General features: G+C 38.6%; 1 protein-coding gene across 1 annotated transcript in view; it reads left to right on the top strand.

Moving 5' to 3' along the window:
* Fam83b (family with sequence similarity 83 member B) overlaps positions 1-25667 on the top strand; it is an 80110-nt gene that overhangs the window by 3421 nt on the left and 51022 nt on the right. Inside the window, exon 2 of the mRNA XM_034508857.2 lies at positions 15497-16008. Within this exon, the coding sequence (XP_034364748.1) occupies positions 15565-16008 (444 nt within the window). The 5' untranslated portion in view covers positions 15497-15564. The remainder of the gene's footprint in view (positions 1-15496; positions 16009-25667) is intronic.

Genomic DNA, 25667 nt, shown 5'->3' with positions numbered 1-25667 from the left:
CCTGTTCTGGCAGCAGCCTATTTTTCAAAGGTTTATACAAACCCTTTACAGTGATGATGATGATATCAAATGAAGAATATTCGTGTTCTTCACACTGTTTATTCATTAAGATATCCACCACTGTATTTCAAATGGTCTGTTCCCCCTGAGAACTGGAAATGAGACACCATTCTTGGGTATCAGGAAGCTCCCAGTTGACAGACCTGAGAGCAATGTTAAATATACATAGAAAAATGCTTCTGGTCCTTGTGGATAGTGTGTGGATTCATTAGTCATTTGTTAAACCGAACATTAGCAGATCTGAGTTAGTTAAGATTTTGGATGAAGTACTTAATTTGACTGACTTGCAGGTTTTCCCACTGTTGCGAAATATTTGTACCATGTGATCACTTCTTTGTCCCACTTGGCTCTGAAATTTTCTGTGGTCACTTCTCACTGTGAGCACTCTAAGAGATTGTGAACACTTTCCCAAAGAATATCTCTGGGACCTCATGATTTCTTCTCTTCTTGCCATATTTTCATTTCAAAAGGTTTTCACTCTCATTAACATCAGGTTGCATCTGTGATGTTGTAAAAATCACTCATTTTGGAAGGAACAGGAATGCTCAAAGCACCAAAGAGTGGCCTCCTCCTCCCCGGTGGTTGGGATGGAATAGTTCCACGTGGGGTTTTTATATGGGCTGTCAATTATACGCTCACACAAGAAATGATGACTTTAATTTTTAACAGCATAACGCTCTGCATAGTCACCCCAAATGCTCTCTAATCTGCTTCATTTAGCAGCTGTTCCTTGATGTTTTCAAAGAACTGTGTTTTCCTCAAATAAATATAATTTTTGATTTGTTGGCTAGAGAAATGTGTAGCACAGCTAAGTGGCTGTTTTCCCTGTGGTTTATTTTCAGTTGCCTCCCTTCCCTTGCCATTTTTTGCTCTCAACTGCCTAAAAAAATAAAATAGAAAGAAAGAAAGAAAGAAAGAAAGAAAGAAAGAAAGAAAGAAAGAAAACCAAACAAAAAAAAAACCAAAAAACCACCATCACCACCACCAACAAAAACCAGCTGGAAAACTGCCTCTTGTCTTTCTAGCTCCTTCTGTTCCTTCATGTTCTCTCTCCTTTTCTATATTTTTTTTCTATTTCTTCATTTCTTTTTGTCTACCCTATCTGGTATTTGTTTTTCCCCTCTTTGCTTCATCTGGGCACCTATTTATTTATCTATACATTTTCTTTGTTATGGCTGCCTCTCGTCTCTATCAGAAAATTTTACTTTAATAAACTATAGGTTTCCAGAAATCTGTAACACTGTACAGAAGTCAAAAGCCAAGCAAGGTTTACAATGTCTGCAGTACCTATAGTACATTATAAAAAAAAAATTGACAGCCTCACTTTGAATGTTAAATAAATATTAAACAGTATATTTCCAGCATTTTCCATCTTTAAAATGATTGCTTTCTCTTACAACTGAAGGTATGCTTGATAGATGACCTTTGGTTTAGAATTTGGATCTTTTCCCTTTGCCATGGCCTGTCAGTTCTCTCTCCTTAAACTGTATTTAACTGATGAGGTGAACATCACTAAAATATGGACTTTGGTTTTTCCGTTTCCCCAAAATGTAGAAGTTGACCTTGCATGATAATACTCAGGTAATTATGGAAGTAAGACAATGAAAGCAAATGATAACATAGAAACAACATGCCGGGTCCATAGTCCAGTGTTGTCCAGTGAGTTGAAATGGATGATGGTCTAGAATTATATAAAAGATAAAGTGTTTTTGCATGCCAGTGTTTATGTGGAAGACTCCAGGCTATTATAAGGCCATTTACTTAGGAACTCTTAGCTGTTGATAGCTGCTAGGGAGGGAGAATCATTCTTTCTGGAATGTGTGGCTGCTGGTAGGTTTCCATGCTCTAATGTGTGGTCCTGCACCCAGACAGGCACTTGTAGATGGCGTTAATTAGACTTAGTGGATTATCAAAAGAAAAAGGGAAAGGAGAGTTCAAGGGGGGACATGTTGAAGATTTGGAGGTAAACTTGGAGGTGGGAAATGGGCGAAGTAGATCACATCATCTTTCATTAGATACATTTATGAAATTCTCAAGAATAAAGAAAAAAATAATATATATATGTATTTTTAAAGTCTGACAAAGTGTAGACAAAGATGTAAGGGCAGTTCATTTATATGTATTGTTCAGCCTCCTTTTCTAAAAAGCACAGTAGTAAAACAATAATGAAGATTTGAAGTTTTAATACATATGTGCAATTTCTGTCAAACAAAAGGAAGAAAGAAATATTAATCCACCCACTGGAAGTGTTACGAGAAGGGTGTTAGAGGAAAGCTCTGTTCTTACAGCAGAGGTCCAGTTCTTACAATCTGAGGAACCAGTCACCTTGACTTAAATCGAAAGCCAGGACTCAGTTCTGTGCTTAGTATTGGATCTTCCAATAGCTTGACATTACATACTCTGTGGGGTAGAGTCTCTCATTGAGCATGTTAAATGTTGGGTGTCAAAGAGCTGAGATTTGAAATTCAAGAGAAGAAATGAATGAAACCTTTCCAAGGTCGAGTGGTACAAACCAAGATTCCAAAATATATGACTCTCAGCATTCTAATTAGGCGTGTGTCAGTGCCATACACACATGATCTTGTTCTGAAACCAGAACTTTGAGGCGCAAACAAGTAAACAAAAAAGTAAGACTTTAAATATCTGCACAAAAACTATAGGCACCTAGTCAAGTTGTACAAAGCAGACAGCAAGAAGCCAGAACTAAAGAACTGGGTGGCCATGCTGTCCCCTCCATCGCTGTCAGTCGGACCTGGGCCCTAAGATCAGATGAAAGTGAGACAGGTGCATTTTCTCCATCCTGATGAGTCTATGAATACCGGCTTTGTTTCAGCATTACGTCACACTCTCCAAGGGTAGCTCTGTCCTCTGGAACCCACACCAGTTTGCATACTTAAAGATTACAATTTGTTAACTAATATTTATGTTTATAAGTAGACTATAAACAAAAGAAAGAAGCCAATAAGGTTATTGAGAAAATGAGTCTAAAGTAGAGGAGGCTGCTTTTCAGATTTTCATTGAAAGTTTCTCTGGATAGAAACTAAATAAATGTAACCATTTTATTTCAATTATGGCACAGCTGCCTCAGCAAGTCTGATTAAGAGAACCCTGAGGTCCTGAGGAGTAGACTCTGGGTGATACTCTTGTTACATGCATGATTGTTCTCTCATGTTAAAGTCTTTCTGTGGGAGATATGATATTAACATTTACACTTTTCTTACCTTTATAATTGCACAAATTTGTCTTCACTGACATAATTTACACAGAATTATACCTGTTTCAAGCTTTTTTTTTTTTTAAAAGAATCTGATGGTGGGTGAGACAAATAACTCAACAGCTAAAAGCGCTGGCTGCTTTTCCAGAGGACCAGGGTTCAAGTTCTAGCACCCACATGGCTGCTCACAATTGTCTGTAACTACAGTTCCAAGAGATCGAGCACCCTCTTCTGGGCTCTGCGTGCAACGGATGCACATGCTGCACAGATGTACATGCATGTAAAACACTCACAGATGTACATGCATGTAAAACACTCACAGATGTACATGCATGTAAAACACTCATGCACATAACATAATGAAATTAAAGACAGTAAAAAGAGCCTGAAGTTGTTTTGTCTGACTGCACATTTTGACATGGCATTTGCAGACTTTCATTTCTTCATAGATGAGGTGCGCAGCTTTGGTTAAAATTACTTGAAACACTATTTTACAGTTCTTGGTAGAGAATATATTTGCTATGCCTCCCTATATCATTTGTCTATAAATGCCAACATGTCCCCAGAATGACTTTTTGTTTCCTTAAGTAGATTCAAAAGGTGGGACACAACAGTGCTCGTGACATATGTCAAACATTTTAACAGCAAAGGCCACCTCTTGCCTGTGGTGTTTTGTCTAAATGTGTTGTAAGTTTGACTAAGGCTCTGGCATTTGGGGACTTGTCGAGGGTGTTGTAAAGTGAGGAAGAGAGCCAAAGTAAAACAAGATGGGAGATGCGAAGGTACACTCCTCATTTCTCCTGTATAATTGCACAGTGAATAGAATTGAAAGTTGTTATATAAGAGAACAGTCCTTACCCGAGACAGCGTTGCCAGCTCACCAGTAAGTTATCACAGACACCCCTCAGAGGCTCTTAGAGAGCTCCTGTCCTGTCCAGCAAATGCATGTGATAACTATTTCACACAGTGAGCGCTACATGCTAAATGAATTGAGCTGATGAAAGTAAGCATGGCATGAGGATGGGTCCCCTTTAAAACCAGTGGTCTCGGATACCCCTCTCGGGAGATTAGTAGTAGTCACTAAGAAAGCAATGTGAACAGCAAACATTCCCGGCTCATGGAACATCCAGTAAACGGTAGTGATTAGCTGAGCTAGAGGGAAGTAGAAGGGAGGTGTCTTTGTTGGATGTCCAGGAAAGTGTCCACCAGCCAGTGGGCATGTGAGTGGGGACGCTCAGCAGAATGGACAGCAGCAACATTCACCAGCCGTCCCTGGATGTAACATTGGGTGAGGTTGCTCTGGGATGAGCAATGAGATGAGGGAAAGCAGAGGCAAGCTGAGCTCCTTCATCCAAACACTGACTACTGAAACAGGCCCCTCTGAGGATGAGCTGTGAGGGGATTCTTACCTTTCCCCATCCCAGCATCAGGATATGAGTCATTGGCTTTTGGAGACCTTTGGCACTCTCGGCGATCACGTTTTAAAAGTCATTTCCCCATGCCTACAATATCTTCAAGGAAAAGATGTCCTTCATCACCCTGTTCTCACTTTCGCCTGTTTTTATTTGTGTGTGTTTGTGTGTGTGTGTGTGTGTGTGTTTGTGTGTGTGTGTGTGAGAGAGAGAGAGAGAGAGAGACAGAGACAGAGACAGAGACAGAGACAGAGAGAGACAGAGAGACAGGCTTCTCAACCCCCACATCTAGGTTCACAACTAGAGGATTGATTAATTGATAACTTCATTTTGCTATTTCATCGAGTTGCAAAAGTCTTTTTTTTTTTGACAGCTTCAGTGTATTTCGATTATGTCTGCTACACACGACCCTCTGATACAATACTTTTGCTCAGAACAAACCCCTTTATACCTAGTACCCCAGTGCCTGCACCATTACAGATAATGTTATTCCTTCCTCCAGCAACAGTCAATTGTCATATGCTCTTCAGGAAGAAATGAGACTTAGTGGACCGCTTGTCTCTCAGTCGTGAAAGAGTGGAAGCACAGACCCTGTGTAGATACCTGTAGGTTGCTATGTGTTCATGGTTGACAAGCTATGTCAATCTGCATGGTGGCTTTTCATATCCCTCTACTCCATCCTAGAGGTCTTAAAGTCATTCTGCCTTTGATGGTTGGCGTCCATTGGGTCTAGTTTGTGGGTGGTGCAGGGTGGGGGTTGGAGGGGTGAATGGTGTTAGAGATAGGCTAACAGTGAGCATCCTTTGGCCTCTTCTTTGCACACTGACCAGGTTTGAATTTCTTCATTGACCATCCTTTGCAGACAGGACTGCTTCAGACAGAGGTTTTCTGGTCTGTGAGTGTAAATCTAAATATTTAGAAGGCAGCTTAACGACAAAGCAGTTGGTTATCTCTAAAGTGTTCTTGTCACTATTGCACCAACAGACATACTTTGCCTAATGGATACCACTTGCATTCTACAGCTAGGCAAAATCCTCCCCTCCCCCACCCCCAAACACTAGGCATGTCGTCTTTAGCACCATGAATGCTAGCCCGTGGGAGGTTTCCAGCTCTGTTCCTTCTTAATTTCTCTGCATCCTATAGCTAAAGTAGAATCTGAGCTCCATTATAGTTTCCTCCAGTTTCATCTTAATGACACACCAAACAGCAGAACTGTAATTAATTTTAATTCTCAGTCTTCCTGGTAAGGTAGGTTTATATAGAAACAAAACCCATCAAGAAACAAGAAAAACAAGTCATGAGCACATCTCATTGGCATCACGACTTGTATTGAAAACATAGGTTAAGGCCCTTCATTATGATTAACTTAAATGTACAAAAGCTGTTTGCAGAATGACTAATGTAAATAAGAAATGAAAACACAGGGTTTCAGGAGAATCCCTAACAGATAAGTAATATTTTTATTGTTCCCAGAAGGTTCCGCTGAAGCTAATACTTGCTCTTTGAGACCCCGAGTTCTTAGTGTGTTCTCACTGTTCTTTTGGAAGCCTGGTGTTTTGTATTACCTCAACACCTCCACATAATAGCCATGCACTTGAATCTTAGCAAGTTCTGCATCAATAATTTGATTTTAATTGGGCTCCAATATTTTCTAATGTGTCATACCAGAGTTACTAAGGCAGTATACTGTTGTTGTTGTTATTACTATTGTCAGCATTATTATTGTTATTATCATTAGATCATTATCCAAGTATTTAACAGTTAGTTGTGAGCATTAAGAATTTTACTAACACAATTGTTAGCCTCATAAAGCACAGTGAAGAGAACAGTTGGTCTATTGCTGACCTGTGACCTGGGCCGGGAGTGCTGTGACAACTCTGTGAGGGAGTTTCTTGTTAAGTTTCAATGAAGTGTATTCTATTCTGTTCTGTTCCTTCTCCCTCCCTCCCTTCCTCCCTCCCTCCCTCCTTCCCTCCTTCCCTCCCTCCCTTCCTCTTTACCTTCTTCCCTGCTCCTGCCCTCTCTTCCTTTTTTCCTTTTATTTCTTTGGGGTTCATATATCCCAATAGCTTTTCCTTCTGGATACTCTGTGCTGTTTGCACCGCTGTATAAGGATTATTAAACAGTTTTATATGTAGAGTTCTGAGTCACAGATTGCCATCTGGTAAGTACATGGATTAACAAGGTGACTAAAGTTAAAAATAACTTCTGAGGCACTAATTTTAAAATTTATTTTTTCCTCCATTGCAAAATAGTATATATTCAGAATGTATTCAGAAATATATTCAGAAAGAGGTTTCACAAATTAAAATCTTCTGTAGAAGTTCCCTTTACAGAAAACCACCTCTGTGAGCTGGGTGTGCTGCTACAAGTCTGTGATCTTAGAATGTAGGAGTAGTCCCTGCTCACTAGCAGTCCCTAGATCACTGAGGGGCCGCGGTTGTGGTGTGTGTGTGTGTGTGTGTGTGTGTGTGTGTGTGAGGTACTTGATCTTAGGTTTTAGCTAAGGCTAAATAGCACATCTCTGCCTTACAGATATCAGCAGGCACCTTGCCAGGAACATCTGTCCATCTGGGCAGGCTCTCAGGACAAAGGTACTTTTGGAAAGAAATGCTAAATCCCACAGGCCAGATACCTTTATCTCATCATCTCCAGCAGCTGGTCCTCATTGTTGATTCTGGGATCTCCTCTCCTAGAGAGAGAATAGTCTGTCTGATTTTTTAAACTCCTGATTCTCGGAGAATATTAGGCACCCGGGAACTTAGAGACCTCAGTTACCTAAGGGCTAAGGCTTATCTTTGGACTGTCTGGTGAGCATACCTAAGGAGTCCTTCCTCCATACGTTTCCCCTTATAGGCTATTGCTCACACACAGTATTCTGCACAGTGTGACACACCCTCCACCCCCTTCTCACATGCCTTAGGGTATGTGCCTTTGCTTTTTCCGGGTGATCTCAGAAATTCTTTCCCCCTTCACACCCTACCACACTCTCTCTGGCATTAAATACCCTTGTCCTGGGGACCACCCTCTGCCTCATGGCCCTCTATTCTATCTAAAGTCCTTTCACATGAGACTTGTCCTCAAACGGCAAGCCAAATCAAAATGAAAATCTACCTTTATTTTGGAAATCCTTCATTTTTTTTTTAAACTTTTCCTCAACTGTAATTTTGCTTTTTTTCATATTCTTCAGCCACTTTTATTCTCTATGATTAGAGCCTTGGTAAGCATTTCCGAGTGTCATTAAAAGGAGTATATGTAGCTTCTGGTTTCTCTGCTTTGTTTTTTTCATTTGGAAGCTGTGTGGTATTTAGTTAATGTCTGTGAAACACAACCACACCGGAAGTGAAACTTCTTCTTCCTGGTTGGGAGGTATTGACTTGCTAAGGACAGACAGGGCCCCAGGGTCTATGAGTTCCTCTTTCCTCTGTTTTCCTGTTTACTGCCTTGTGTATCTCTTCTCTTTATCGGTTCCTAAATTGCATCTCTGTGATAATCCAGTGTCAAAAAATTTTAAGTTGATTTTAAATTTCTTATAAAAATCTAAAAGGTCCAGAACAAAGCAATCTGGAAGGAGGGAAAGAAAAGAGTAGGAGCTTATATTATCTGACTTTAAGCTACGTCATTTAAAACTCAGAAACTGACTTACAGAATAATGAAGAGATCCATGAAAGAGAAACAAAACAAACAAGCAAACTCAGAAATCGATGATCTTTTATGCAGTATGGGATTTTCTATTGACAGATAAGCATTCCATGCTTTGGCAAGTATAACGGGAAACATGTCTTTTCAATAAATAGTCTTGAGACAAATGGATATGCATATGAAAAGCAAATGCACCCTTACACAGATAAACCACAGACTTAAAATGTAGATGCTAAGGCTATCATCTACTTAGGGAATGTGTTCCAGGAGACCTAAAACCATTCTGTGTATTACTACAGACTTCCTTTCCTTTGATCTATTTTTCTTGTCCTTGGTAACCTTCGGATTATAAGGATGCCAGAGTGGCTCATATTATGCGTTGGGTTTCAGACGAGGGACAAGTAGTTAGGTGCATATTTAACCTACAAATGAGCCCCCAATAAACCTGCCTTTATACTTTAATTTGGCTAGAAGACAAATGTTTTATTAGAAGAGGAATTAATACTTCATTCTCTAAGTTGTATAGAAATATACAGAAGGAGTCTTATAAAAAATCCAGTATTATAAAACTCAGGGCAGTGGTAATCTACCAAAAAAAAAAAAAAAAAAAAAAATCACTTGGATTCTTCTGGCTGTAAATAGTCTGTGCATTTGTAAAAAGCTGGAGGAAGTAATGCCCACTGGGCAAAATGCTTCAGGTCTAGAAGCAGATGACCTGGAATCTTATCTGAGGTCATGGGTTTTAAGGCTGTTGGTCTAGATTACAGGCATGCTACGTCCTGAGCACTTAGGACAGTGGAGAAGGGAACAGCTGGAGAAGGTATGACATGGCGAAGCTTCACTGCACAACACACCCAGACAATGGGGAGGATCCAGCTTCTGCCAGGAAGCTGGGCTCCGGGAGAACTCTTAACTGGACACTCAGCAACAGACCTGAGTTTTCAGCCAACATGAGTCACTTAGTCACTGAATCAGTGGCACCTGGCAGGTATAGGGAACTAGAAAAAGAAAGGGAACAAAGGGGAAGGTGCCTATTACAGATTTATTCTCTATTTAAAAATATTCACTTACAAAATGAAAACATCCATACGTGTTTGGATGGGTACATGTGTGTATTTTCATAGAAGGTCCATCATCATCATCATCATTAGACAAGATCTCTCATCTGAAACTCTCCACAGGAGCTAAAATGGCTTCCAGGGAGTTCCAGTGACCTGCTAGTCTTTGTCTCCCAGATGCTGAGACCATAAACACATGCTATCTTGCCCAACAATTTTTAGCATCAGTTTCAAGACTGAACTCCAACTGAACTATCTCCCCATCCCTGACACTTTGCTTTCTTATTAATGAAATGTATTTCTTACATTATTGCCTGACAACTTAGAGCAGTATTTCATGGCAAGTAAGAAGGTGGGGAGTTGTATCTCATTTAATCTTTATGAAAACTCTTTGAGGATGAAACTGTTAAGTTTACCCATTTTCCTGGTGAGCACTTTGAGTCTCTGAGCCCTTACAACACCAAACTCAGGTCTCAGCAGAAGTCAGATCTAAGCCATGTTACCCACTGTTCCATCTATAGTTTCTCGTTTAGTCCCTACCCCAACTCACTACTGTGAATGTTTATTCTTTTAGCCAGGTTAGCACTTTTTTCTTTTCAGTTGCAAATGTTACATCACTATGTTTGTATTTATTCATCCAGGTGTGTGCTTCACTTACTAAGGAGAGACCAAGGAGGGGGCACATTAGCATAGCATGTCATACGATGTTATCAGAACGGTCACATTCCACTCAGTGTAGCTGGGGGAATGCTAAGGTTGACCAGTTGAAATGCAGGGATAGTTTGGGAACTGGTTAAAGGTTGGTTTCCTTTATTTTCATTCTAAACCTCTTATAGACAAATCATGTGTAATTGTTCATCTGACGTGAGCTCTCCACACAACTGGCTTCTTGCTATTCTTATGAAATATTTTGTGGAAATTCCTCAGTATGTGCTTCTAAATAATGTTTATATTTTAATGATATCAATATTTACTGGAAAGTTCCCTGCTCACCCCCAATTATCTGAAATTACTATGTTAAATCAGACATAGCAAATATATGGAATAACAGCAAATATAAATACAGTCTGAAATTAAATTGATGTGAAAGTCATTACTACCCTTATCTTCTAATTCAAAAAGTTAAAGAAATTAGAAAATTAACTAGCTATTGAGCAGCCGGAATTTGCTTTGAGGTTAATAAAGTGAATTTGAGATGTTCTGGTTAGACCTTCCCATGAACTCAAAGAGATTTGGAATTCTACTCACTGGGATGTCTGCACCCAGCACCTGTGGCAGAGTGAGTTCTGCTTGCAGTGTGTCCCTGTGCTGACCAGCCACTTCATCCTAAGTGTAATGATGAAGCCACTTTAAAATCATAATAACATTGGATATCAGGAGTAGATATTAACTTATACTTGACAACTTATTACAATAAGTTTGTAATTCAATTGTAGCACCTTGACAGTTTTATCATTCTAAATTTCTAGGAATCAAATTTAAGAGAAACACAATCTTTAAAAATAAAAATTTAAAGGTGGAAGGGTTCTAGGATTATTTTTAATTTTATGTTTTACAATATACTTTATTGAGTAAGATAATATTGCTGGTTTTGACCTGACAGGAAGATTGTCCCATATGAGTTTTCATCAAACAAAAATTTTGCATAGAGTTATATAATACCAGGAACTGTGTTTTGTCTATTAATATAAACTTTCTCTAATTATAATATGAAAATATTATTCAGTATTATTCTTAAAATATGTCCAGTCTTATAAAGTATTCAAAAATACTCAAACTACCATTGATATTAAGTTGCTAGAAGCATAAATATTTATAGATTTATATGTGTTAATAGCTTTATATATTGACGATAAGTAAACTTTAATATAAATGATTCTAAATAAAGCTAAATTATCTTGGGATTGATTGGCTTATATTTAGAATTTAGTCACTACTATGAATGTGTATGATTTTATCCAACATTTTAGTCCATTATATACTTTTACATTTTAGAATCGCCTTGCCAGAATAGAGATAAAGTTCGTCATTAGTTTCAAATCTACTTACAAGAGTGTATTCGAGATTCAAAAGCACATGTGTTCATGGCCTTCCATTTCAGGGATGCATGGGCTTTAAGGCTATGTTTTCCTAGAATGGATCACTTCTCTAGCAGTGAGTCCAAAAAGTCAGTTCAGATTTTATGTCACACTGAGACTTACACTTGTTCTTAATTCATCATTTCCATGTTAAAAGCATACATGCTTTATAGTCACTTTAATTGTTATTAATAAAGTACTCTTTAGGTTTATGTTTAGAGCTACAGCTAATTGATTTTGTTTCTCGTATTTCACTTTCCAGATGAGTTTATAGGGCAGTTTTGTTCCTATATAAGTAGCCTTTTATGTAACGTCGTGTTGTCCTAGTGATCGCCGTCCGTCCTTGTAACCTCTATGGCCTCTCAGTGTACACACAGCTCAGAAATTAATTTTGCACGATTGCAAAATTTTCATGCACATAATAAAAACCAGAAATAAATGATGTTTTAAAAGAACTTTATGCAGTTTAGCTTCCAAATGGGTAATACTCACCTATCATCATGTATTATACAGATCTAAAAGTTAAATTTTAAGAGTTAAGTAAATCAGACTCTCTAGATTTTTTTTTTTTTTTTAAATGAGGAGGTAGTTACCTACTACTTTTTACAATTAAGTGATCGATAGGACTTCTCATTCCACCACCAGGCACTTTTTTCTGCATAGAGGGGTTATCCAGTGAAGACTGAAACTCAGCAAGCCTTAGGAAACCATAGCTTAGACATTCATTTAATTCGGCATGTAAAAACAAACTATTTCTTTGGTTACTGTTATTTGCCAAAAAGAACAATATTGAATATTGAAAAAATATTAGGAGTTAGTAAGGTGTCTTGTTCATCTTTTCATTGCTCTCACGGAATATCTGAACTAGAGTAATTCACAAAGACATGTGTTTCCCTCACATTTCTGAAGGACCGAGAGCTTGGTTGCCAATTAGGGCCTCAAGCCTTGTCAGCTCTGAGGGAACCAGTGTGAAAGGAGAGACTGTGGAAGGAGCTTTAAGAAGTGGGTTGACCAGCCTTACCCATTCTTATGGTAAAGAATTCAATTGCCTGGGATCTAACTTTATCTCCCTCCCTACCTCCCTTATCATCAACACATTCTCTAGAGACAACCTGCTCATTGTTTTGTTTGCTTTGTTTGTGTTTGTTTTTGAGACAGGGCCTCTCCTGGAATTCACTCTGTAGACCAGGCTGACCTCACACTCAAGAAATTCCACCTCCTCTACCTCCAGAGTGCTAGGATAAAAGACATGCACCACCACAGACCTGGTGTGACGAAGTCTACTCTTGATAGTGTTCCTGTGACCTAATCACTGGGGACAGGCCCATCTCTTAAAGGTCTTCCCACCTTTCATTAGTCATATTGGGGGCCAACGTTTTGATCACTTGAAGCTTGAAGGGAAACCATATCCAAACCATGAAGCATCTATGAAGAGAACTTTCCAACTTCACAGCATTGTATTATGTACCCTGCAGTTCCTTCCCTTGGTGCCGATTATAGGATGCAGAGAGGGAGCCTTGATCTCTCTTCCCACTAGATGCCAGTAGTATCCCTTCTTGCAAGTGGCTACATTTAAAAACTCTTCTGGCCGGGCGGTGGTGGTGCACGCCTTTAATCCCAGCACTTGGGAGGCAGAGGCAGGTGGATTTCTGAGTTTGAGGCCAGCCTGGTCTACAGAGTGAGTTCCAGGACAGCCAGGACTACACAGAGAAACCCTGTCTCGAAAAACAAACAACAACAACAACAACAACAACAAAAACCCAACAACAAAACAAAACAAAACAAAAAAAAAACCTCTTCTGTATATTGTTCTGTGGTGCAAGTCTCTGTTAAATAGTGAACTATGATCAGGAAAATAAAAGCAGATACCTACCATAATTGAGAAATGTGTTAACATTTCCCACTTGTTCCTGGACCACGGCAGTAGGTCAAGCCAGTTTTATTTAAGTTATAAAAGAAACACACTTTATATCTTCATGTGTAGCCCTCATTCTGATAGCTGGACTGAGATAGTTTCTAGTTATACCCAAATAAAAGGAATATCTGCACAGTGATCCATCTTAATAGCATCTGAGGCAGGAGATTCTCTTCTATGGGGCTAAGATGCTGTATCAGAAACCTAGGGGTAGCTCCTGTGTGCTAGCCTTGAGTTAAGCCATTACTTAAGCCAAAGGGTCTCCAGGAAGCAGAAAAAAAGAATGTCTTGTTTTTATTCCTCGCCTCTGCCCTGAAGCTGAAGGCTGACGGTTCTACCGGGGCCTTGCACTTATTTCTGAGCTGTGTCTCCAACAGTTGCTCTTTTGAGACAAGGTCTCACTGTGCTGCCTCATTTAACTTTAGATTCATGATTTTCCTGCCATCTCCTCTTGAGCTCTAGAAATATAGACCTACATAAGCATGGTAATATGCTTTGTTATTGTTTAATACGTGATGTGATTAACCTATACACTTTCAAGACAGTTTCTCCAAACAATTCTGAACCCAGGTTTGGGGACAGGATCAGCTGTAGTAAAATGAATGACAAAGTGAAGCATCTCTCTGTCTCTCTGTCTCTGTCTTTCTCTGTCTCTTTGTCTCTGTCTGCCTTTATTTTTTTATCTCCCTCTCGCTTTTCCTCTCCCCCGCCTCCCTCTCTCTCTCTCTCTCTCTCTCTCTCTCTCTCTCTCTCTCTCTCTCTCTCTCCCTCACAGTGAAAGCCTCAGTAGATGATTGATCTTCTGATCTCTGCTCATCAGCAGACTCTATTGTCTGTCCCCTCACAATTTCTCTGTGTGTTTGGCAGAATTAATCTTGCACAAGGGTTGTAAGGAATGGTAATGGTTTCCAGGCTTGCCCCTCACAGATTGAATTTGAATTGGAGTGGGAGGAAGACTGAAAAAGATCAGTTAAGTGCAGAATGTTAAAGTAGGTCAGAACTGCTGACAAAGCTGCTCTGGTCAAATCAGCTTTGTAGTTCTTGTAACCCAGGATGCAGCTGTGTTGTGAGCTCCAGGATGGGTGTCAGGACTTCAACTAGCCCAGAAGCCGCCACTCTGGCTGAGATGAAGCCCTGTGTCTCTTTCAGTGAAGCAGGGAACCGGGGAACCAGGATTCAGACATGGAGCCTCCAGCTACAGCAGGACTAATTTTAACATGCCCTTGGCTGAATTGCAGAAGTCTCCTGATCTCCACACCAGGCTCAATCTTATCTGCTCAGCTCAGTCTCTTCCTCCCACAAGAAACCTGTTTTCCCACATGCCAGAGTTTTCCTCCCTGAATCCTGAGTACCCTCTTCATTTCTGGTGTGTTCTTTTGCCTGAGTTTTTAGCCTTGTCTGGAATGAAAGTGTCTTCTGCTGCAAGATGAGAGTCTTTCTCATAGTCCTAGCTTCAGTGGAAGCAGGCTCCTACTCAGGGCTGCCTGAAGCTCATTTATTATGTATGGATTTCTACTTGGTTTTATTCTTAAACCAGTGAATATGACATGATTAATTAGTGATCGTGAATACTTACTCATTTGGCCCTTTGTAATATATGGTTTATGGCTTTGTTTAGGGTAATGATTATCTTTCTATCCACTTCCACTGAACAGTAAATTCTCAGAAGACGCATTTTGGGCTTTTTATATTTCATCCAGCACATTAAGTATTTGTATCTATAAGTAGCCAGGCCCTAATCCTACTGCAGTATTATTTTAATGTCAAATCCGAAGTGGCATGTAGGAATTTGTGCCTCATCAAGCACACTCTGTTCTCAGGTTTAAGTTGAGTAGATGTCCTATTTCACCAGAGACGAAGACAAGTTCATTATGTCACACACGGAGGCCCTCCAAGTTTGAATGCCTTGAGCTTGTAAGGGAGATATATTTAACTGACAGTGACGGATATTGAATTGTGGCCGTATTAATGGCATTTTGGATATGACGTGTCAGCTTGCCTTTGTGGCCACTTAAACGGTGGTTAATACAAATGCTGTCAAAGTGATACATGGCATATATCATAGATATCTGCGTACAGAGTTCTAACTGACATTTATTTTCTTATCCCACACTCAGGTACCTCTTGCTTCTGCACAGATGAACATTTAAAAGTGCCTCTTGTCCAACGTCCAACACCAGCAAGCATGGAGACCTCGTCAATGCTTTCATCACTAAATGATGAGTGCAGGTCAGATAACTATGTCGAGCCGCACTACAAGGAGTGCTATCGCATGGCAGTTGATACTCTAATTGAACATGGCTTAGAAGCCTACCAAGAGTTTCTCATCGAGGAGCGAGTTTCAGACTTTCTGGCTGAGGAAGAAATCAATTATATTTTGAAAAATGTCCAGAAGGTTGCACAAAATACAGAACATGGCTCTGATAGTTCCTGTGATGACGGCTCGTCTTCAGGGACTTACTGGCCCATGCAGTCTGATGTGGAGGCTCCAAATCTTGATTTAGGCTGGCCATATGTGATGCCCGGACTCTCAGGGAGTACCCATATAGACCTCCTCTTTCATCCACCAAGGGCACATCTACTTACAATAAAGGAAACTATTCGGAAGATGATCAAAGAAGCAAGAAAGGTAATAGTATATCATTATTGAAATGAAAAATATGAAATGTGGGCAAGCGCAGTGTGGTATATAATGGACACAGTTCCTAAGTTAAAAATTTTAGGGTGTGGATCATGCCTGTTATTTTCAGAGAATACATCTCTGAAATACATACATAAATACATCTATCTATCTATCTATCTATCTATCTAGGAAGTTCAGACTTTTGAACTCTTTTAAGATTTGTGTGTCTGTGTATGTGTGTGTTTGTGAATGCACACACATGTACACATATATGCAAGTGTTCCTGGAGACCAAAGAAAGTGTCAGATCTGGAGTTAGAGTTTAGGCTGCTGTGCTTCTCCGCATGGAGACTAGGAACTAAACTTGGCTTCTCTGGACGAGCAACAAGTGTTCCTAACTATTCAGCTGTCTCTTTAGCCCCTACCATATCTTATGAGTATCTGAGACAGCAAGAATAGGCCTCCATTGAAGGATGTAGTATAAGAAATTTCCTACTCTCATAATGGTCCCAAGAAACATTTTACTCTTGGAGATGAAGGTTCGTGGACTAGAATAAGATGATTTTTGATATATATCTTTGTTTGTTATAGAACTAAAAACAAATCCTTGCTCTCAGAATGGTTCATGCTATTATGTAAACTAGAGTTCTGCTTACCTTTATTTCTGAATTATATATCAATAATATAAAATCAACATTATGACTAGTTTTTCTAGCGAAGTTCTGAAGAACTTAGCATTTTGAGGCCTTGTATTCTTTATCAAGTACTTATATTGCCTTATAAATCTTTAAAAAAAAAATTATCTTAGAGTTCAGATAAAACTGCAGAAAAATTCTTTTAGTCAATGAAAATTATTCAGAGATTCTTGTGTCTTTTATCTTTTTTGTTGTTGTTTTTTGTTTGTTTTAAATAAGATGATCACTATGGAAGATGTTTTCAAGACTATGACAGCATTTCTCAAGTTTAAAATATCTGGCCAGTCTGGGAATGGTGGCACATGTCTGTAATCTCTGTACTCAAAAGACAGAGTCAGCAAGATCTTGAGGCCATCTTTGGGGCCATCTTTGTCTATATAGTGAATTCTGGGCCAGAAAGAGTTAGTGAAACACTACCTCAATTTTTTAAAAAAAATTGGACAAAAATATGATTTTTATTTATTAGGTCCATCCTGTATAATAGAGAAATTTAGGGCAGAAACACACAAATGTGTCCTCATTTATTCTCCATGTCAACATGACACCAAAGCACTTGAAAGACACAGATTGATGACGTGTAAAAATATAAGGACCTCAGAGTACTTAGTGACACTATAATTTGCAAGACAGATAGCTAAAGACATAAAAAGTCACACAAGAGAGACACCATTTTCTTACGCTGGATGTAGACTTTGTGAAAGTAAGGCAAACCTCCTCCCCTTTGAATTCAGATAACCTCACTTTTAGGAGTGCTGACTCTATTAGCAACTTTATGTTGACAAAAGTGCTTATCTGTTTTATTTACTAACATTACTAAATAAAACGTCAGCTATCAAATGAGGGCACAGGAGTGGGCCATATTTTTAGTGAGTGAATTAAACTGCCAGTCAAATTTTCTGAACCGGTCTATTTTAAAAACAACCCTTTCTTTTGTGCTGGGAACAAATGATAGATACATTTTATAAATCAAGTGAGAATCTAAAAAGCAGAATAACAAGTGCCATTTACCAATTTTTGCTAATTTCTACCAGGGGACATAATATGCCTTAAGTCACATTGTTAAAAGAAAACTGGTGACTGTATCAGAGAAGTGTATATACACCTCAATTGGCCTACCCCAAGCTATGAGGAACCATAAATATAAGGCAGTAGTAGAATATTTTTTTAGCTAGTCCCCCATCATAGAAAATTAGTTTATGATCTTTTAATATATTACTCTTCCAAATGTATGTTTAGTGAGCCTCTGAAATAATGTCTCTATCTGGAAATTGCACTTGAATTAGGACTTCCAGAAGAACTAGAAGTCTATACTATAAAACAAGGTTATATTCTGCTTCTTCTCCATACACTCAACATGACATAACATTAAAAACCATTTTATCATATTATATACATGCTGAATTAAGATGAATTATTTGATCTTATAAACTGCATATACTGCAGTTGAATATAAGGCACAGAAGACAATGTTTGATGATTTGGGAGATCAAATATTCTTATCTTTCTTTGGGTGCAGTGACTATCAAGGTCTTGTTGGCTACATTCATAAAGGATACTGTATATCAAGGATTTGAAATGTCCCTTCAAAAATGAATCCAGGGAAATTTTGTACTATCTCATTTTTTCTTTTTTTTTCTTTCTTTTTTTAAATTCATGTTTAACCCTATAACTGGCCAAGGTCCTGCTAAAAGTTTCAGGATAAGAGCAAATATCAGTCAGTTATAGCATCACACACATGTAACTCCCAAATTCCAGATACCGAGGCAGGGGTATTGTTAGATTGTGTTCAGCCTGGGCTCTCAAGTGTGATACTATCTCAAAAGGCCAACTGTACAATGAGAAAGTAAACACTATAGAAGCTGGCACCTGGATTTTTAAATAAGATTTGTGGCCTTCATACCTGCCATCTGTACAACAGAAAATCAGGTCCTTTTCTTATTCTTTATATCCACAGAACCTGGCTAATCAGCAATTAACTTTATGTTTTGGATTGTTTTCAGAGGACTAATTTTTTTATTAGTAACTCAGTATATTTTTATAACACTGCATTGGGATGACCGTTTATCGTAATATTCTTGAATAAGATAGATTTTTGTAAGCAGAAACAAATTTCTTGCTTCAGAGCTTCTTAGGAGAGTCTCCTGGTAACCAACCTTGTAAAATTTTATGGAAATACAATACTAAATAAATAAGGCTAGGACAATAGAGCCAGAATGTGGCCCCAAAATAAGTTAAATCCGTGTTTAGTACTCTGCTAGCAACTAAGCTAAGGCAGTTAGGAAAGTAAGTGCTTTATTGTGCAAAACTCTTACATTCAGGAGAACAGTGCAAATCCTGCCTGCTGCAGTGTCCAAACAGCTGAAGTCTTTATTGGACATCAAACTCACCTTCCTATTCTTGGACAAAGGGATGACACTTACACTGTGTTTTGTCTGTCTTGTGTATGTGTGTGTGTCTGATATATTTACACATACCATATATATATATATATATATATATATTTTTACATTTACAGTTATTTTGTGCTTGGGATTAAGCCAGGGCCTCATATACCCAGAGCATACACCATCTACCTGTGAATTATTAATCCCAGAAAGAGTCTCAGTTCTCATCCTAGCTTGTTATACAACCTATGAATCAAATTGCTTTTCTAACAAGAATATTATTTTATAGCATTTACTTATCTAGGCATTAAAATTTTTATGCATATCATTTTTGCCAGTTACTTCTTAGAAGTTATTTTATGACCCCTCCACTTTATTTTATGCATTTGGTTATTTTGTTCTCTTCTGAAATTTCAGTTTGGAAAAGCCAACTGTAGCTACCATCATATATATTTCCTAAAGTAATGTATTTCAACTTCCCAAGTGCCTTTCAATGTTGTTCTGAGCTGTTGGCATTTGGACTGACTTCATATGTTCTGATAATGTCTAGCATGACTTTTCCCAGGCAATTATTAACATCTCAAGAGGTGTTCCCAAGATTATATATACATATGCTAATTACTGTGGACTCCTCTTGTGAGACACTCCTACGATTACTTTAAAAAGTTATTTCTTAGTTATTCTTTGGTACATATTCAGGGAGCATTGTGTCTGATAGTATTGGATTTAAGTGTGTTCAGAATTCTGTTTGTATCTCCATTTTCTTCTGTATCCTTATGCTCTTACAGTACAGCTTACTTGTGAGATGGAAATCTTACTTCTCAGACTATGGAATCAGGAAGAGTCATGAGCAGAAGTACATAGTTTGAATTAGGGTGGAGTCATTTCTGTGGCAGCACGTCCCTGACGTTCAGGTCCCAGCTCCACCCTGAATAGTCACTGTTCCCGGGAGCATTTGTTTAATCTTGTTGGTTGTTAGTAATACAGAAGAATATTGCCCATCAGTGGGCCCCATGAATGCCAAGGGGAAGGTGAGCAGATGATGGGTACTTTTCCTGGGAATCAGCTAGTTGTATGAAATTAGTGATAGCTCAGCATCTTCACTTATTTTGTAAAGGATATGAAGCAAAAGCCTTTTGGTGCACTTTTAAAGTCCAGTATCCCCTTCTGAACCTCTGACAGATCTCACCAGCTCACACTTATTACAATGTATCATTCTCCTGGCTCTGTTACTGTCTGATGTGAATGAGCATCATTGTGTCACAGAGTCACTCCCTGGTGCCTCACCCTGCAAACATGTCTGTCTAGCTAAGAGATACTTAAGTATTTGTCAGCACTGTCATTACACTAGAATCATCTCTCTCCTAGTGAGCTCAGCCTTTGTAAAGAATTTCCTCTCTATTTCATCTCTGTTCCGACTCTCAGTGTGAATTCTTCCACTGAATTTGACTCAGAATTAGTCTCTTCCTGGAAGGATATTTTGTTTCATCAGATTTAATGACATCACTGTTCAGTGGCATGCAATTGACTATCTTTTCCTTGAACGAAATGCATTCTATGGTAGTGCATGTTTATGTTTGAGAATGTGTGTGAAAGAAAAAGAGGAAGGGGAGGAAGAAAAAGATGTGAAGAAACTGAGAAGGAAAGAGAGGAATATATGTAGAGAGACAGAGAGTGAGGGAGACTAAAGAAGGAAGGGGGGAAGGGAGGACAGGAGGTGAGAATGGGGAGGGGAAGAGAAAGATGAGACATTGTTAAAACAGTGCTGCCTATGCTGGGTTTATATAACACGGCTTTGTGGTATGCAGAACCCTTGATAGCTACCACAGTTTGGGGGTTCACTTTCTAACATTCAAAAACCAGTGAGTTTTTATATTGACTTCAACCATTTGACGACTGATTGGTCTGCCTGGGATACTCTTTTTATGCTAATCTCCTGGTCCTTTACTGCAAGATAAAGTGGCCCATACTGTTACCAGTCATTTCTCCTCTACTTCCTTCCTAACCACTAACCCTGATAGAATGCTACTTTCATTACTTAAGGGAGGTTCCACTTGGAGAACCTTGAGACTTTCCATGTTGTAATTTTGTGATTCATAGATGGACTGCACAGGCAGACGGACAAAGGTTGCCATCAGCTTTTTAATAGCTCTAATTTAAATAATACATTAAAAAAAAAATGTACCCTGGGATGGAATACAGGCTTAGAATCTCGGGTTGCCTTAAATCCCAGGTCAACTTGCTTTTACTTTTACTTGATATTACAAACATTTCTTCTTAGTTTTTGTTTTGTTTTCTGATTATGTCATTTGTTTGTTTTAGTTTCTTTGTGTGTGTGTGTGTGTGTGTGTGTGTGTGTGTGTGTGTGTGACATGGAGATGACCACACTCCAGTGGATGCTTGTGCATACTGCCTCCTGACATGATGCTTTCTATGCATTTAGAATCCCATATAGTGCCGAACAGTCCTCTTCCCTGGACTTACATTGCATTGTCCCAAACCAATATTTTGCCAGAAACCATCCATCAGCTTAGACTTTTGCACCGGTGATTTGGCATTTGCCCTTTCAAACTGAGAATAACTGTTAGCCAACCTCAGTGTATAGTAAGACAACATTTTGCTTGAAACATCAGCTGGGATCATTTGAGATAGGACTATTACTGGTGTGTTTGGAGATTATGTTTACCACCTTGGCCATAGAGCAACACAATGGCTCACAAATGGTGATACTAAGAGGTTTGAATTGGCAACATATTGATTCAACATAAGAATAATTAAATTAAGTGTGGAGATCATTTTTTTTTATGCTCATCATATGTGTACAGATACTTTCCCTTGGTGGAAAACTATGAGGGTTTGGAGAAAAAAAAAAAAGATTTCTCTGAATCTGAAATGAAACTGAACTCAGAAGTGGTAAAGCAAGAAATCTTTGTGATCTTCACAAGCGTGTCTGAGATTCTAGATGGAAAATAACTGCTTTTAAAATAACTCTCTGAAAGCCATATTCACAATGGACCCATGGTTCTTGTGTGAAATATTTCTGTAGCTCTGCTTTTGTGGTGGATCTGTGACAGAGCTACATACCAAAATTCACAGCCTTGGCTTATATTGCTACTAACAAAATGTTTAGAATTCAGTTTATAAGGCAATGGAGTATACGGTCAAGGCCTGCCAAAATTCATCCTTTGCCTAGCAATTACTTAATTGCTTTTGGGTTGCAGATATCTATAGTTCAGTGGTAGAACTATCTTAGCTCCGCATTTGCAAAATGGCCTTCCTCCAAAATTATGTGTTAAAAACAGTAGTGCTCTCTTGCAATTTCTGAAAACAAAAGTTTGAATATATATATGAGAATAACTGTTGTATGAGGCTCTTCGTGGCGACTCTATATCAAAATCACCAGTAATTTAATTTTGGTGTTTTATTAGACAAATTCTAAACATCATTCTTGAACTTAATTTTCAATATATTCTTGCTGAAAACTGACAATTGGAATACAGGTCAAAGGTAAAGTACTTGCCAAGTGTACTTGAGACTCTGAGTTCAACTAACACTGAAATAAAACTAACTAAGTTAGAAATAATGAGTTTTACAAGGATCTTGTACGATTATCTGTATAGGTAACTAAATATTACGGAACCTTTTTCCTTGCTAATATTGATGCACTGTGTTATGAATATTAGTGGATTTTAACCCTGAGCTGCTTGGATCTATGCATCTGAGTTATCTGACCACAGAAGAGGTTTTAAAGACCATGTTGCTTCAGTGGGTTATTGCTGTTAGGTTACTAGAATGTCCTGTTTTACCAAATATAAGCTAGAGAAACAATTCATGTGGAGATTACACTGAGATACACAGCCATTATACTAGATTTCGAGGGACTATTACTGACTATTGTACAACATTTAGTTCTATATAGTCTTGCATCTCTGAAGGATAATGCCTCTTGTTTTGTGATTATTTATATTTGCTCATTTTATTTTCTGCCATAGTCTTAAAATAAAGCCAGACTCTTAGTTACTTATTGATGTATGTGATATTTTTTTCTGATGGTGTATCTATGGCATTTCCTCGAAATGGTAAGCAGTAATTGTCATTTTAAAATAGTGTCATAAAAGTACTGAGTTTTCACAGGCCCAGGTAACAACTACATGTCATTTATTTATTTACATTTGGTGTTTTCAAGACAGGATTTCTCTGTGTAGTTCTGGCTGTCTTTGGAACTCACTCTGTAGATGAGGCTGGCCTTGAACTTGGAGATCTCCCTGCCTCTGATACCTGAGGGCTGTAGTTAAAGGCATATACCATCACTACTACTACTTTTTTAAAATAGATTTTAGCAGCCTTACAAAGTTAGGTGATTTCGTGATGATGATAGATAGACAGACAGACAGCCAAACAGACAGACAGACAGGACAAAGAGAAAGAAGCAGGTGGCATTCCACCAGGGAAAGAAAGAACATGGACAAAGAAGACATAACATATCTTGGTTCTAGGCATTCCCCACTTAAAACACTGTAGATTTGATAAGCTATAGACCTTTGTAGACACTGAGGCTTTTTATCAAGGGTTAACTTTCAAGCTGGGTGTGGTAGAAAAATACCTGTAAATGGTAAATAGAGGCCGAATATTAGCCCCATCTTCAGTGTGAGTTCCAGACCAGCAAGGGCTACACAACTAGACACTATTACCCAAGACCAACAACAACAGCAACAAAAATAACCTTGCTGAGTTTCTCGACATTTACAGGGGCATTGCTTTACTTTGCCTGCCAGTCTTCTCAATGAGAAGACGAGTGTAATAAGTGTGCAATGGAGCCTCCCTGGGATGACGAATGTATGATACATTTGAGGCATTTGTATCACAGGACTGATTCTCAGATCCATCACTTGACATATACCTTCCATATCAGTTACTGCAATCTTTTATGTAGTCACTCCAAATAATCTAGAAACTCTTGAACTTTTACCATAAATCAAACCTGGAGATGACATTTTTTTTCTAAAAATTCAAAGTAAAGAGACTATAATATAGCTATGCATGATAGCAGACATCTTTAATCCTAGTAGATAGGAGGCTAAAGCAAAAATTGTGTCAGGAACTCAGAGACCACTTAGTGTACATAGCGAGTAGCAGGAAGTCCAGTGCTACACAGTAGACCTTTATCTCAAACACTAAAAAAAGGAAATCCATTTTAAAATAGGTAAGAAAGAAAATTATAAGATATAATTTATGTGATAAAATGTTATGAAAATATATGTAGGCAAGCAAACTTATTATTCTATACATGCATATATTGAAGATTCACTTTTAAATTATTTTCAGAATACTTATATCCCTTATGGAAAACACTGAAGTTAATAGCAAACGTGAAAAGAAACCCAGTTTCCGGGTTGAGATAACAAACACTGTTAGCATGAGAAAATTTCGTTTTTATTAGCTAAATAAGCAAATGTAAAGTAATGGGGGCCTGCAAGTATGTGCCTGTGTGTATGTTTGTATCTTAATGCTTTTTGTATATCTAAAATCAGTGCTGATCCATTAAGTGCTGGATACATGTACATATTGTGAATAATATAAAACCTTCACCTCTGCCATGTTTTACTTCTGATGTTCTATAATAAAATATAATAACATAGTACAACTTCTGCACAGTGATGTGATGACATAATAGTATGGGCCATCCTGAGTATAAGCGATAAGAGGTTCCCTGTTGTGTGGAAATTTTAAAATTGCTGGTAATAAGGCTGCTTAGAAGGCCGCTGGCGTTTTATTATAACGCAGCAGTGGCAGTTGAGAACAGCTTAGGGAGAAGGAGTTACTCCGTCCTCACTGTCCCTCCCTCCACTGGTCTCTCACTCATCAGCATCCCCCAGCTCAAGGACATTTCTGAGATGAGAGTCTCAAGGCAGGATTCCTTTAAGAATGAGGAAAGTCTCCTAACTGTGCATAAATGTTTGCTGCTAAATAATGACTGGCCCTTTGATGTTAAAAAGCAGAGAATGCACCTTCCTTACCTCCTTTCCTAAGGCAGAAGGAACTTCCTTTAAGCCTTACTTATTTCCTACTAGTAATCGTTTTGATTTTTGCCTCTTGGGTTTGGAGTGCGGGGGAATATCTTACACAAGCAAATAAATGTGAACGGCAAAAGCATTGCCATTTGGCTAAATATCAATCCGATATTCACTACTGAAAAATCCATAATGGAAGACATCCGCATCACAGGAGTCATATCTCAGCTTTCAGAAACGCTAGCACTCTTGATAGTGAAAGCAAACATGACGCTTCTGTTTTTACAAACAGGCAGAGAGAGCTAGAGTCCAAAAGTCCAAGTTAGCCAGCTGCTCGGTAACCATAGCGCTCATGGTAGCCGGGTTCCCAATTCTGCATCACTGTGCTATACCTCCACGGCATGCATAAGCCTTAAGAATCAGAAAAGGTGCTGACAAGAGCTGTTTCTTGAGAGGCTCTGCCAGAGCCTGACAAATACAGAGGCGAATACTCGCAGCCAACTGTTGGACTGAGCATGGAGACACCGATGAAAGAGTTTGGGAAAGGACTGAAGGAGCTGAAGGGGTTTGCAATCC

Source organism: Arvicanthis niloticus, chromosome 7, assembly GCF_011762505.2.
Source record: "Arvicanthis niloticus isolate mArvNil1 chromosome 7, mArvNil1.pat.X, whole genome shotgun sequence".
In the NCBI taxonomy this organism is placed as follows: Eukaryota; Metazoa; Chordata; class Mammalia; order Rodentia; family Muridae; genus Arvicanthis; species Arvicanthis niloticus.
This window is presented reverse-complemented; position numbering and strand designations above follow the sequence as displayed.